The 14822-nt window shown below is 33.4% G+C and overlaps 1 protein-coding gene across 2 annotated transcripts in view; it reads left to right on the top strand.

Annotated features, from left to right (window-relative positions):
• The window catches only part of LOC125048726 (protein real-time), a 37841-nt gene extending 27628 nt beyond the window's left edge, over nucleotides 1-10213 (top strand). The window contains exons 6-15 of one of the 2 annotated variants that reach the window (XM_047647564.1): nucleotides 1958-2073; nucleotides 2360-2549; nucleotides 3124-3212; nucleotides 3464-3722; nucleotides 3999-4117; nucleotides 4885-5010; nucleotides 5314-5455; nucleotides 5870-5994; nucleotides 6608-6729; nucleotides 7149-10213. In XM_047647564.1, the coding sequence (XP_047503520.1) occupies nucleotides 1958-2073; nucleotides 2360-2549; nucleotides 3124-3212; nucleotides 3464-3722; nucleotides 3999-4117; nucleotides 4885-5010; nucleotides 5314-5455; nucleotides 5870-5994; nucleotides 6608-6729; nucleotides 7149-7233 (1373 nt within the window). In that variant the 3' untranslated portion in view covers nucleotides 7234-10213. Of the gene's footprint in view, nucleotides 1-1957; nucleotides 2074-2359; nucleotides 2550-3123; nucleotides 3213-3463; nucleotides 3723-3998; nucleotides 4118-4884; nucleotides 5011-5313; nucleotides 5456-5866; nucleotides 5995-6607; nucleotides 6730-7148 lie in introns of both variants that reach the window. The other variant, XM_047647563.1, reaches the window with a different exon arrangement.
• Nucleotides 10214-14822: the final 4609 nt, after the last annotated feature.

Here is a 14822-nt window from a genome sequence, read left to right as displayed (position 1 = left end):
TATTTGATTAAAAATATTTATTTTTTCACCTTATTTTGAATTAATATCGAAAAAACACCCTAATTTTCAATCGAAAATTCTGACGTCAAAATTTCAGCTTTTTTCAAAAAGTTGGTGTGCTTTCAGTTCGTTGAAATCTCTACTTTCCTATGGTAAAAAAATATATATATATTACCATAGAAAATCTTCTCAGAAAATGCAAAACATCGTATGCAGTAACGCCCAGACCCGTCATACCCTTCCCTACTTCTCTATGAATCTTCTTTAAATTATAATCAGATGCCTATTTATTACTATTTTAAGATAACTTATATATACCTGAGTGACTTTAAAAAAAATTTAGCCTTTAGATGGGCTAAAATTTTCGTATTTCATAGAGAAGTAAGGAAGAGGATGACAGGTCTGGGCGTTACTGCATACGATTTTTTGCGTTTTCTGAGAAGATTTACTATGGTAATATATATATATTTTTTTACCATAGGAAAGTAGAGATTTCAACGAACTGAAAGCACACCAACCCTTTGAAAAAAGCTGAAATTTTGACGTCAGAATTTTCGATTGAAAATTAGGGTGTTTTTTCGATATTAATTCAAAATAAGGCGAACAAATAAATATTTTTAATCAAATAAATTACAGTATATTTGGGACATAATAAGGTAAGTTTTCACCAAATTTCGTTTAAAAAAATAAATTTTTGTAAAAGATAAAAATAAAAAACCAAAAACTTGGTTTTTTGAATTTTTCACACCAATTTTGAGGTTATGTGAAAAATGTGTAAATACAAAAGTTTTAGATCTTTTTATTACCTACAACTTTGCCATTTAACTTTCTTCGATAGGACTTGTAGTTTTGCCGGAAATCGAGATAAACCGTTTTTTACCCTTAAAACTCCCGACCTCAGATCGACCGTAATTTATTTTTCCTTTCATTTTGATCATATTCCCCTGCCTTTCTAATGGGTTTCATCCTACTGTAATTTTTTTCACTTTTTATTTATTTTGAAGGCTATCTGCACTGGTCTACATAGTTTTAACTCGTTTATCCATTTACACGTCGCCATATAATTGATGACAGTAATGCAATTATCCGTTTGTGAAAAATAAACTATAATAAAGAAGTGTATTTAAAAAAAATAATCAAGAGAAACTTTTTCCCCTAAAGAAAAATTTGATTATTTTAAAATTCTGTTTAAACGTGTTTCGATTTGGTGGGTATTTTCAATATGTAATAATAATAATGTAGCCTTTTATACAGATCGACTTAGGTACTGTACACATATACATAGATCATTATATTAAACTAGATAATAGAAGGTTGAAAAAAAAACTATTCTAATATTTGGATCTTGCTTGATTTCTGCAGAACTGTTTGCCAGTCGGCAAAGGCCTCCTCCAACCTTTTCCATTCATATCTTTCTTGGGCCACTCTGTTCCACATCACTCCTGCCACTGGTCTGATGTCATCTTGCCATCTTTTTTTGTGATCTTCCTCTACTACCTTGCCTTCCCTAGGGTACTTCTCGATGTCCTTCGATTTTCAATATGTAAGAATCCTAAATAGCAATATTAGTTAGTTATTGTATTATACGTTAGTACCTTACTTTTGTAGATTATTTTAATGGTACAGGGTTCCAGTACCTAGGTCGGGTTACTATTCGTACCCTCAGCGAAAACTAACTACACATGACACAATGTATGAAAATAATTAATGGACTGCATAGACTTAATTGTCCGTTGAGTGAACTGACGAAAGGTCTGTTTCATGTCAGATCCTATACCTACTTTAAAAATAGTTAGTCTTTTTTGTTAATATTTTAATCTGTAACAGTTTAATGTTGAGTTTTTTTTAGTAGTTACTGCATTGGAGTAATCTGTAATGGTAGCTTATTTTGATAAATAAATAACTTTCTTAGATTGGCCATTCATGAATACTTACACGTAATAATGTATGATTACAGACCAATACTCGCTGGACAGTGAGTATATAAAGCGATATCTGGGAGAGCTAACTCCGATCCAGGAATCCAGGCTTCTGCAGCTAAGAAAGTGGATAGCTGATCTGCAGAAAGGCAAGGTAATATGTTCTTAAAGATTTGTCAATTACGTTATTAGCGTTATTGTCGTGTGCCTGTTTGTGTAATGCGCCTAGTCGATTATCAAGAAATAAAAAAGGGGTGTCAAGATAATCGGACACGGGCTCAACCCAAAATTAGTCTACTGTCAATTAAATTTGTATTTAAATAAAACAGATTTTCATAAATTTATTTATTTATTAAAATCAATTCAAATTTAAAAAAGAAACTAAGGGAAGAGATCCAAATAAAATTCTGACTTTTAATACTGTGCTGGTTTGATTTCAGGTTCCAAGCGATACGACACTTCTTCGTTTCCTCCGCGCGAGAGATTTCAACGTCGAAAAGGCGAGAGAGATGCTCTCCCAGTCTCTCCTATGGCGGAAGAAACACCAAGTGGACAAGATCCTGTCGGAGTACGAGACTCCTGATGTCGTCAAACAGTATTTCCCTGGGGGCTGGCATCACCACGATAAAGGTTTGTTTCATACAAGTAATAGCCATACAGGCTAAAAAATTCAAACAATAAGAAGTATTTCCGAACCAATTCGACTTAGGGTCATCCAAGAAAAGAGCGTACCAATTCTTAAAAGGCCGGCTACGCACTCGTTAGCCCCCTGGCATTGTGAGAGTCCATGAATGGCGGTATTACTTAACATCAGGTCAGCCATCCAGCCCGTTGGTATCCTGTTCTACAAAAAAGTGGATAAATGAGAGGCTGGATTTCTGTGTAGCCCACAGCACCATCAAATGTTGTTGGCTTTAAAATATACTTGACAGGTGATCTTTTCTATGCATAAAAAAAACAAGTATTTTGAGACAGAAAAAATCGGTAGATTAACTTTAATTCCTACTATTTCACACATTAAAAATCTAAGAAGTTAGTTCTTACTTAGTTATCTCATCACACCCTTACACATGCGGCAAACATGCTGTATCTAATAATTCCCTGTTCACGCTTATCACTCTATCCGGTGACCTTAAAAGTCTCATAATAACATTAATAATATATTATTGATAAAAATGTGAATGCTATGAATGAAATGATACAGACGGCCGACCCCTATACGTGCTTCGTCTGGGGCAGATGGATGTTAAGGGACTGCTCAAGTCAATTGGAGAGGATGGCCTTCTTAAGTTGGTATGTTGACCTTTTTATTCTTTAGATAAACTTGTCACTAGATCATCATCTAATCTATTATTAAAATTTATATCATTTTGGATGCATATTATCGTTTCATAAAATTGGTATTTTGTTCGTGAATATCTAAAAATATTTTAAATTCGACGTTTTAGGATAATACTATTAGTATTAAGCACATTTAATTCTGTTAAAGTTACATTAATTCTAGTCTTTTGAGTTTAGTCTATGGAATGTCTTCGACTTTTCAGACTCTTCACGTATGTGAAGAAGGCTTGAAATTACTAGAAGAAGCAACTCGATCATCAGAGCACGCTGTCCATTCCTGGTGCCTCTTGGTAGACCTTGACGGTTTGAACATGAGGCATCTATGGAGACCAGGCGTCAGGGCTCTGCTACGAATTATCCAGATAGTGGAAGCCAACTACCCCGAGACCATGGGCAGAGTTCTCATCGTCAGAGCTCCTAGAGTCTTCCCGATATTGTGGACTATTGTGAGCACGTTTATCGGTAAGTATTTTAAATAAAAACTAAAACATAGGTTTATGCACTATTTAGCCTTGGGCGCTCAATTATGTCAAAATGCGTGTAGCGAAAGTGGTTTTACAACTGGTAAATCTAGATTTTAATCTAGTTACAAATATTATATTACCTATAATTCAGATGTTTTTAAAGGCCATTGAGTTGACTTAGATTGTTTAATAATTGCATATCCTTTTTTGGATGCGTCCATTGCAAATGATAAACAAAGTCTCAAAAATTAAATTTTAAATTTTTATTTTTTAGATGAAAACACCCGCAGTAAGTTCTTGTTCTACGGTGGCAAGGATTATTTACAAGCTGGAGGGTTACTCGACTATATACCCAAAGAATACATCCCAGACTTCCTCGGCGGGCCCTGCAAGGTAAATTACTTGAACCACAACTATTCCTTCTTTCTCAACATGGAGACACAAAAATATTTATTTACATATTATTTTTATGTGGTACTTACTAATGATATAAATAATGCCTTTTTTATAACAGTCGGACATAGTAGAGACATCGTTGTTCGTGCCTCATCGTTTTTACAAATACGTACGACACGTGAGAACTACAACACTATACGTAAACGTGACGTCATGTATTGTCAATTGTCAGTATTCGTTTTCGTTACATTGGGATCTAACCATAGAGTGCGATGGAAATTGGTTTAATATGTTTTGTAATAAAGACCTATTCCACTTCCTATATTACCTTTTCTCGACGATTTTCCAGCATTTTTATCCAAGTAATTGATATCACGTACTGAAACATTTTTCTTTATTATCATAACATACATATATTTTAATAAAATAAATAGATGTTTAATTAATGTTGTTATCCCAATGTGCGGCGTAATGTTATATGACTATCGTTAATGTCATTTTAATAATTGTAGTGCTCAGTATAAGTTTCAGCACAAAAAAGTAAAAGGCACTTAGCTGCTTCTAACTGTTGACACTAAAGCCAAAATTATCGCACAATAACACAAAATATTAACGTAGATACTATGCAATCTTTCAAGGCATAAAGCAATATCGCTATTTACGTATATGATTTATGTAATCGAAATATAACTTGTATTACTAAAAAGATGCTTTAAATACATCCGACAAATATTTTAGTTGTCAAAAATATTTTGGTGTTCTAGAGTTTTGTCCACGAGGGCGGGCTGGTACCGAAGAGTTTGTACGCGAGCGGCGCCTTCACTGAAAGAGATGGGGATCCTCTCTCCGAAGATAGTATATATAGATCAGTCAGCCTGGCCAAAGGACAGGTAAAATTGTAGAACAAAATTAAAACGAATAAAAAAATTATCTTAAATAAATACCCGTCAAGAATAAATTATATTGTGGCCCTTCCTATTTTTCGCTTTTCTTTAGGAAATGGTGAAATGATTACTTTAAAGTGATTCTAGCTAGACCCGCTTCTATTTTGTTGATAGTAGAATTGTTTTTATCGGGTACCGCTCATAATAGAAGAATGTACGTGTAATGTGTAAAGTACCATATTAGAAAAGAGTCAGGTCCCAAAATATATTTTGTAAGACGGAAAATAATAGTGAACATTTCTTTGGCAGGTTCACGAAATGATAGTGGTGAATCGTGACCCTCAGAGTGTACTGACGTGGGACTTTGACGTGCTCCGTCACGATATATCTTTCACCGTATTTCGGACTGACTGCGAGCTGGAGCAGCCTGACCAGACCGATCACGCTGCTGGTAAATATGATTTTTGCTACATTTGATTTAATATTTATGTTGGAATTTAAATATAAATTTAATTTTTTACAATTCGTCATTTGAGATGTTTGATGATTCAATAAATTATTTTGCATAAATATAAAATACTAATATTTCATAAATGCTCTTTACGAAATTTTAATTTTAACAATAGAATTTCTATAAGGTCATTCGCCCTTCTCACTCTCTCTCAATCGGTCTTAATCTTTTCTTCGACAAAAACGCTGCACATCATCATGACGCTAATATTACCCTCATGCGCCTAAAAAAGTTTCACTTAAATTAAAAACCATTAGTGTCATCTGGGAAACATGGGGAACACAGATACGATAGAGACTTTAAATCTGCATTTCCGTTTTGTTGGGGTGTATTAAAATATAAATATTACAGCAGTTTGCGTGGGAGGGGCGGCCATAGAGGAGGGTAAATCTTTGTTGGAGGCGCGAGGGTGGCGAGAGGGAGAACATTACCATCGCGTGGAACCTGCCCTTATTTGCCACGACGGGGAAAGCATACAGGTACAATCAAAAATTTAAGCACTATTTTGAAAAGAGATATTCTTGAAATTAAGAGTGAAAAATTCTGAAAGTGATTCTGCTGTAGCAATTTGCAGTTGAACTGTATTGTTTCTAATATTTTTGACATTATTTCTTTTATATCCAATTAATCTACACTTTCATGGGAACAATGTGCTATTTGGCCTACAGAACCTACAAGTTGTTATTTTATATTTTTTGTTAATAGCCAGCCTTACGGCTGTAAAAATTCATAATCTCAAGAACGCAAGACGCTTTCCTAGGCAAGATGGCGTCGCCCGTCGTATGACATGCCTGTAAACAAACGTCAAGATTTTTACGTGTTAATTATCATTCTTACACATATATATTATATTTAGATGAAAAACAGTATTTCTGTTGAAACTAAATTACTAGAAAGTAATAGAATTAGACAGACGGAGACATATTATTTACTGGAACGCTACCGTTTGGGTCACGTGACTGACATAAAAAACAATATTTTTAATAATTAATATAATTTATTTTTCGTACTGTCATTAGCTTATTAAAGGTAATCTATATTAATCCTATTTGGGCTCTAAGCACTTACCTCATTAACATTTGCCGGCATCAGGGCTCCCACGTGATGTCCGAAAGCGGCAGTTATCTGCTGCAGTGGCGCTGTGAGCTGCTCGACTCCTCTCGTGCAGCCCAGCTCATGTACTTCCACGAGATCCTTGCCAGCCATCACTACAAGTGAGTACCCTTACTTTCTACTAATCAAATTTTGGTTATTATTAACCGGAAAAATTGTAATTAATAATAATGATTTATTCTCTTTTTTTTTAATATCAAATTACCAAGTTATGGAACCTTCATTAGCATATTTCTTAAGATAGTTTAGTTTTACGTCTGTCCCATATTTGAGGCTCCGTGTTATTACCTATGTCCTCTCTTTATCTTGATCTTGATCTATGTTCTTATACTAAAAAAATTTAGTATAAGAACATAGTCCATTGCCGGGACCATTCACATTCGTGTAGCTACTCCTTTATTAATAAACAAAAATGTAATTATTAGTCTGCCGAATAGTTCCGAGCAGAATACACCACTAGCCAGCCGACACCTCGGGCACCTGCAATTAGATAACACGTTGACATAAAGATATATTCCAGAGGTTCAATGTCGAGCCTCCAATCGGCCACGAGCGGATTCTCCTGCTTGAGCAACAAGTCGGGTAGCTCCTGCCCGTCGCGGTGATGCGAGCTGCCCGCGCCGCCGCGCTAGAGCGGACAGCGGAGCGGAGAGCGGATCACCATTTCGTCCTATGCGAAGAGTAGAATCCTATCTTTTGAGATTTTTTAAAATTGTAGCTAATTTTGTCATTTGCGAGACATTAATTCTGACAATGTAATGTGGGAATAATGTGTTTTATGAATTACAAAAATTTATATACAAAAGCCGATGGAGCAAGTGAGAAACAGAAGTTGTGTCTTTGTGTCAGAATTATTCTCAACAAAGGAAATTATGTTTAAAAAGGAAATTAATACAATTCTAGTTAATATTAGATTTAATAAAATCATTACCCAAACTTTTAGACTTTTAAAAGTAAATATTCTTTTAAGAATGTTTAAATCGATTAATATTTTCTTAATTAAATAATGAATGACTCGACTGCTGATGTTTTTTTGCAATTGCAGTGATTTTTCACGCCCAACGTGTAACTTAAAAATGTGGAATTGAAAACCGTTATCGTTTAGATAAAGTAATATTTATGACCCAGCTCAGCCGTCTCATCGCAACGTGAACCGTAATACCTTGAAATAGAGTATATTTTCGATCAATTAAGCGTTTAGAATATGTAGCCAATAAGAAACTTAATTATCGTACGCATGTGTCAACTTGTAAAGTATTTTTTTTATCGAATATTTTGTTGTTTTAGGTCATTTTTTGTAATTTTATCGTATTCATTTGTAAGACGTGAAGTTTTCACTACTTTTAAACACCTATCCTCGTAAATGTATTTGTATGTATGTAAAAGTATTTCGCCCTTCTAAACAAAATTTAATATATTTTCGTAGACTAAAAATTATTTCCGCACTTTTCAACACAAGTAATCATCCGTCTCTTTTCATCACACTGTAAACACAAGTTGACAGAAAGGGACGTAAGAGTACTTTGATTAGATGCGGACAATCAGACGAAACATTGTCTATAGCGTCTTAAAAGTAATGATTAGCAAAACAAATAAAGAATCTTAAAGATTAGTTTTATAATTTAAAGAAGAAGCGGTTCCTTTTTTCTATATGTATGTAAAAATAGCCATAAGGATTTCCTATTAAAGGTTCGGTCAATTGTATGTTACGTGTGATAACGGGCAAAGTAAACGTAGAAAAAAAAATCTAGGTAATTTTTTTTTGTGGTCTTTGATTAAATGTAGCCTGGAATCTGCTGGGGTTCACTGGTCCGGGATAGTTTATGGAGTTCCTGTTCGTGTTTCGAAACAATAATTGTTTCGCCGGAAAACGAACCTAAACCTTTTTCTACTTTTACTGTGCGCCGAAACGTAAGAGTTGTAACTCAAATTGAGGTTGTAGTGCGGCCGATATGGATTGTATGTCAATATTTTTTCAAAATAAATCAGAGATGTATATTAATTAGATTATAGAATAATAAATCCAAATAAAATTATCGTATCAAATAGACATTAGATTCTAATTGGGATATTCGTCCACAAAAAAATGTTCAAAAATGACTATAGATATTTAGAGCGATATAAATAATCAATAGACTGTACAGAATTAGCCCATTTAAGACATTGAAGAGAGATTAAGGCACGTAGAAGTTCGCCGTCAGGTATACCCCGAACAGGCGTGTGTATAAAATTACATCAATATTTGTTCATTCTTCGATTTGACACCAAAGATTTCTTCAAAACCAATTTAGGAAGAAAATATCCAAAATTATTAATATTTAAAACAAAGTTTCCGATATTTTTCCACGACCATGGTATGGTATATATTCGTACGTTGTATTCATATGTTCTATTTTGAGTATATGGTTTTCATACAAAATTTCTTAGTATTTTTAGAGTACAAACTGTCAAAATGTTTCCTCTATTTTGATTCGAGGCAAGATTAGGTCTGGGTATGTGTTTAACTATGCTACCCAAATTGTACTCTATGACAAAATAAATGAAATAAATGAGCCAATCTTCGTAGGCCTAAGTAATAACTAATTGTAGGATAATTTAGTGAATAGTTTTCCATATCAAAAAATGAAAATGGTCGCATTATGTGAATATTTGGTCTTATTCATAAACATGATTGATGTTACATATTATATGTTTTTAACAAAATAAATGAATGCTAGTTTTGTGAACAGTACTATTGTGACCTTATCTAAAAATGTATTATAATAAAAGTAAATCGTAATATTTAGTTAAATGGTTGTAGGGGTTCGTATACCAGAAAGTAAAACAAAAAGTATTTCAAGAACTTTAAAACTTCTCAAGGTGTATGCTGACGAGTTGGGGTACGTTTTGGAATGTGAGCCGTAATTTTCCTGTTTAACTTTAGAAGTAAATAGTTACATTTGTTAAAATTAACTAAAAAATAAATTAGGCTTCTAACACTGATTTAACTAAAGTACTGATCCCTTGAAGTCTAATCTAATAGGATAATAATCTAAATAGAAACCTTACGGACTATACATTTGAAAGTCTAGCTGCCCATTAATGAAGAGAGGATAGCGCATGGAATTGTTGTTTCTACAAATTAATCGTATATATTTTGCTAACATTAGCAAAATTATTTTTAACGCTTTACCAAGTTGTGCCAACCATAAGGCTGGTGCTGTGGGAGATCATATAAAATAATATAAATTTCTCAGACAAATATTCTCAAAAAAATTGGTACGCGGATCTCAGTACTCGAGAGCCCGCCCGCTAACATTACGATCGTAATTTCGACATATACTTTAGTTAAAACAGTGATTAAACTAACACTTAAAAATAGGATACACAGGAATTGATAAGTTTTTTTTGTAATCTATGATAATGATTTAATGATTAAGGTTTTTTAAGTTACTTTAAATACCGTTTTATATGTTTTATTCAGCTTAATTGTTTTTTTTTATATTGTGTGCAATTCTGCGTACCCAGAGCTACTCTATGAAATTGTTATATTAGGAAATATTATATCATAGTAGAATTTATTGATTATTAAAATTAAAATTTTCATCGTTTTTCTTAATTCATCGTATTCCCTCAAACACTATTGTGCCAATAAATCCATAATTATTACCACTACCCTAACGGCCGGCAACGCACTTGCAAGCTTTCTGGTTTTGCAGGTGTCCATGTGCAGCAGTAAGCACTTAATTATACGAAACACGCCTGCACGTTTGCCTTCAGTCTAATGAATATATTTTTAAAAATATCCGCCAACTAGAGAGAGAGAGATGACTATTCAACATTAATAAGAAATCGACACTTCAAGTCGATAAATCCTTATCGTTATATAGAAATCAGTATCGGTTTGACAGATGAAGTCAAGGTTTATATAATTATTAGCATGTTTTGTTTTCCCTCAAACCCTGAAGAGTACATAAGACAGACACTTCGAATGTCAAAAAGGTTTCGACGTGCGTAAGACTACTGAATCTTACCCTTAGCTGCCTATAATCAGTTTGGACTTATGTAATTGGTAACATAAAAAGGCACAAAAACAATTAAGTTTCCATTGCAATATTCGTATAAATTCAAATGTCCAAGGCGTAAAATTGTTAGCTTATCAGAACTATAAAGATTTGAGAAACAGTTTCGCAATAAACATTTGCCAATCAAAACTTATAGGTGGGCTGTAAAGCCTTATCTGCAGACGGTTGGCTACGGTTCTTTACTTCGCAAACACAATCCGTGGTTGTAAATCTATTGTAATTTTCAATTTTATATCCCCATTTATTATAAATACTTTATTGCTATCGACATTTTGTTGCTATATGCGTCTTACGACGTATGCAAATTACAAATATTCTTGTAATTTGGTAGCGCGATTCTATTGAGTATTTTAGATTAATACCAATTTCCTATATACGTTTTTCTAACTTTATATAAACGTTATTTAGGTTTATGTTATGTATATTTGATTATAGCACAAAATTAATAACTAGTTTATATAGTTTTAAAATACTATGTTTGATTTTTATTAAATTTTGTTTGTAATCCATTGTATTTGGGCTTGATTGAAAAAGTTCTTAGGCATTCTGATGTGCAAACTTTAATTATAATGTCTTAGTTTATTGTCAATGGTTTAATGGTATCGATTATGTATAACTAGTCTGGCTATCTATAACTGTTACTGGTTACATAAAAACATTTATTTTTTTCAATTTTTAATTATTTTGAATTTGGAACACGTATATTATTTAAAAACATCTTTCTATTTTGCGCCATATCACATATTTTTCGTGTTCATTATCAAATTACAATATGGAATTGGGTGTTAAAGAAAATAGGATTGCAGTGATCCCCTTGCACAAAGTGGAGCCCTCGGTCATATTCCAGAATCCAGACACTTCAAAAGCTTGCTATCAGCCGTATGTTCGTATATCGACGATATAGGATATTTTTGACGATATAATATCGTACTATCAACAGATACAACATCACTTCGTTGTCGAAGACCAGAAAAGATCGGGGCGGCCGCGTGCTGTTAGAACTACAAAAGCTAAAAGCTACAATTTTTAATCTAATGGGGTCGATACCCCATTAGGAAGCAAAATATCTTATCGCGAGAAGATTCCTGTAGGACTCTGTCGCGTACTATAAAACAAGACCTAAAGCTCGGTGCTTATCTTCGATATAGAGAACATGCCCTAAAATCTAAATAAATCTTTACAATTAAGGAGAGTGGATCGATCTGTCTGTCGCGATACGCAGGTAAAAGCACAGAAATATCCTCTTTACCGATGAAAAATTTTTCATGATTGAAAAACACTAGGTACTTACATTAAGCAAAATGATAAAGTGTACCTACGCTCACAATTCTAAAGAAGCTGCTCAAGTGGTCGGATAGATACAAGGTGGTCATCATCCTGCGTCTGTGATGGTTTGGTGGGGCGTGTCTTATCAAGGAGTCACAAAACTAAATTTTTGTGAAAAAGGAGTAAAAATTTCAGCCAAAATGTATCATGATATAGTCTTCGATCATATTGAAACCACTCAGCAATACACTTTTTAAAAACATACAGCAGGATTCTGCACCAAGACACGAACTACTCAAGCCTGGCTTGAAACCAACGTTCCGGATTTTATAAGAGCTGAAGACTGGCCCTCATCAGTTTTAGAGGACATGGCTTGCTCTACACGACACGGCGACATTGAGTCTCTTAAATAATGTTTGGAGCAATCAGTAGCGAAATTTCCCTTGGAAACAGTGCATAAATCCATAGATTCGTGGCCAACCCCGATTTAAGGCCTGTATAGTAGGCCACTTTTGGCCTAAAAGTGGCCATTTCGAAAAGAATTTTTTTTTCAAGTAAAACTTCTTTAGGCGCATGAAGGTAAAATTTTTACTGAACGTTACGAAGATGTGCATCGTTTTTGTCGAAGAAAAGGGAGAGAGTGAGAAGGGGAAATTACCTTATAGAAATTCTATTTTTGAAATTAAAATTTCGTAAAGAGAATTTATGAAATATTAGTATCTTATACAAAATAATTTATTGAAATCTCAAATGACGAATTGTAAATGAAAATGCCACGTGTTTTTATTATCAAAGAAATAAATATAAAAATTAAATTTATTATTTGTATTAATTTCCTTTTCCCCTCTCCTATGTATAAATGTGAACAAGACTTAAATTAGTTAGTATAAATTAGTTTGCCAATGAAGTTTCACTTCTGACATGTGTACTTTGTACGCACACACTTTTTACATACATATATAATACTACATTACTTCATTTTAAAAAAAGCATTTTCATTTGTAACAGAACTTATGGCTGGACTAGGTATACATTAGTTTTTCAGCGTTGCGTTTAATTCAAACAATTCAGGTTGTTAGGCCTGTAACGTGTCCTAGTTTACAACGCTAGAAGCAGTCGAGGCTTCATACGATAACACAATCAATGCCACGGTAGCTTTACGACTCATTCGAGAAACACTCTAATGATTAATTAACTTTCAACGTGGTTGAAGAATTTCGTAAGTATATAGGGGACACACACTGAGGAAGATCTGATACCTAGAACGTTTTTGCGTGGAAAAACTCCTGAACATATACAAAAGATTCACATCGGTTTATATGATTATCAAATTATTTTTTCGAATTATGGGAAATATAAATATAGACTTTTTTTATTGTAATAATAAGCTATTACTATTGCGTTTTATGCAAATTTATACCCGATACGAACAGACAAGAGTTCTAATAACTAATAATTTTATATCTGTCACCATAGAAAGGGTACAGTACAAAAAAAAACTGTAAGTACAGAATTAGCATGATTGCTGCTCCATTATCTTTAGTAAGTGTAAATAGGACCTAATTGGAACCTGTAAAAACCCCTGCATGCCTTTAAAAAAGCCTCAAATCTCTGAAAATCTCTCTAGACTCTTGTCTAGGATAAGCTTGTATGCCTGTATGGTAATGAACGTATTTTCTTTACCCTCAAAGTTCACAAAAAGAATCCCAAAGGATTTAGCCATAGGTGCCATAAAAAAAACTCTGCACAATTGTTATCACTTGCAGTATCGAATGCAGCAGTTTGACACTCTTCTTTCTTACAATCTAACGTGCAAATATATATTTTTGGTACAGCATAATGTGCACGTGTCTAAAAAATAGTATGGCGTCGATTCATGAGACAAAACGACACGAGCCGGGGCGAACAAACTAGTTAATTTCACAGTTTGTCCAGCCGCTCGGGTCGACGGCCTCACAACATCATTCTTTCTGCCTCGTTCTTCTTAGACCAGAGTGCTTTTCTTCTTTCTTTTCGTCCTTGATTCTGCTTTAACTATACGAGGAAAATAAAAAAAAAACACTTAAAATATAGACTCACCTGAACCACCGCCTTGATGTTCTACCGAATTTGTGAAGATATTAATTTTATTTTAGGTAATTTCTCTTTTTATACGAATTATTAAGAATGTGCTAATATGAGAAGTGATACGAATTTATTATTCCTTTTTTACTGGCAGATATCATAAGTCTAAAAATTTCTTCTATTATTTATTGGTTGTAATAAGTTTTTCGTCTATTTCTTGTTCTAGATTTTCCTGCTTACTCGCAATTTTAAAGATAACAAATAAACATATTCATTATTCCAATTAAAGACTTGTAAGCACAAAAAAAATATCGCGCGTTGGCTGCGTCCGCGCACCCAATTCGAACTAGCTTGAAAAACCAATAGTGTTTGCACAAGTGTTTTCAGAAACAATTGTAAAGGACTTTTCTACTATTACTTTTATAATGCTACAGCAAATCTTCAAAATCAATATATTTGAAAAATAAGTGATTTTATATCATATACATAATTTTAATGTAATTTTTTAAAATAACAATTAAGTAGAACCTTACATTTATAGGCTTTACCCACTAGTGCTTAACGAATTAATTTAGCTTATCTCTTGGACATAGGTTATGTAATCTTGTGTTTTATCAAGAATTTTTTTATTGGTAATGCTATAAAGCCATAAAAACAGTAGCGCTACAACCTTTTTAGGTTGGGCTTCAGATTTCTATATCTGTTTCATGATCATTTGTCAATCTTGCCGTATTTATATTTTTTTTTATTCCTGTAACGATGTTTTCCTTCACCGTTCAAGCGATTGTTAAATGCGCACG

Source organism: Pieris napi, chromosome 4 (genome assembly GCF_905475465.1).
Source record: "Pieris napi chromosome 4, ilPieNapi1.2, whole genome shotgun sequence".
NCBI classification, from domain to species: Eukaryota; Metazoa; Arthropoda; class Insecta; order Lepidoptera; family Pieridae; genus Pieris; species Pieris napi.
The sequence above is the reverse complement of the archived record's forward strand: the minus strand, read 5'-3'. Positions and strand labels throughout refer to the sequence as shown.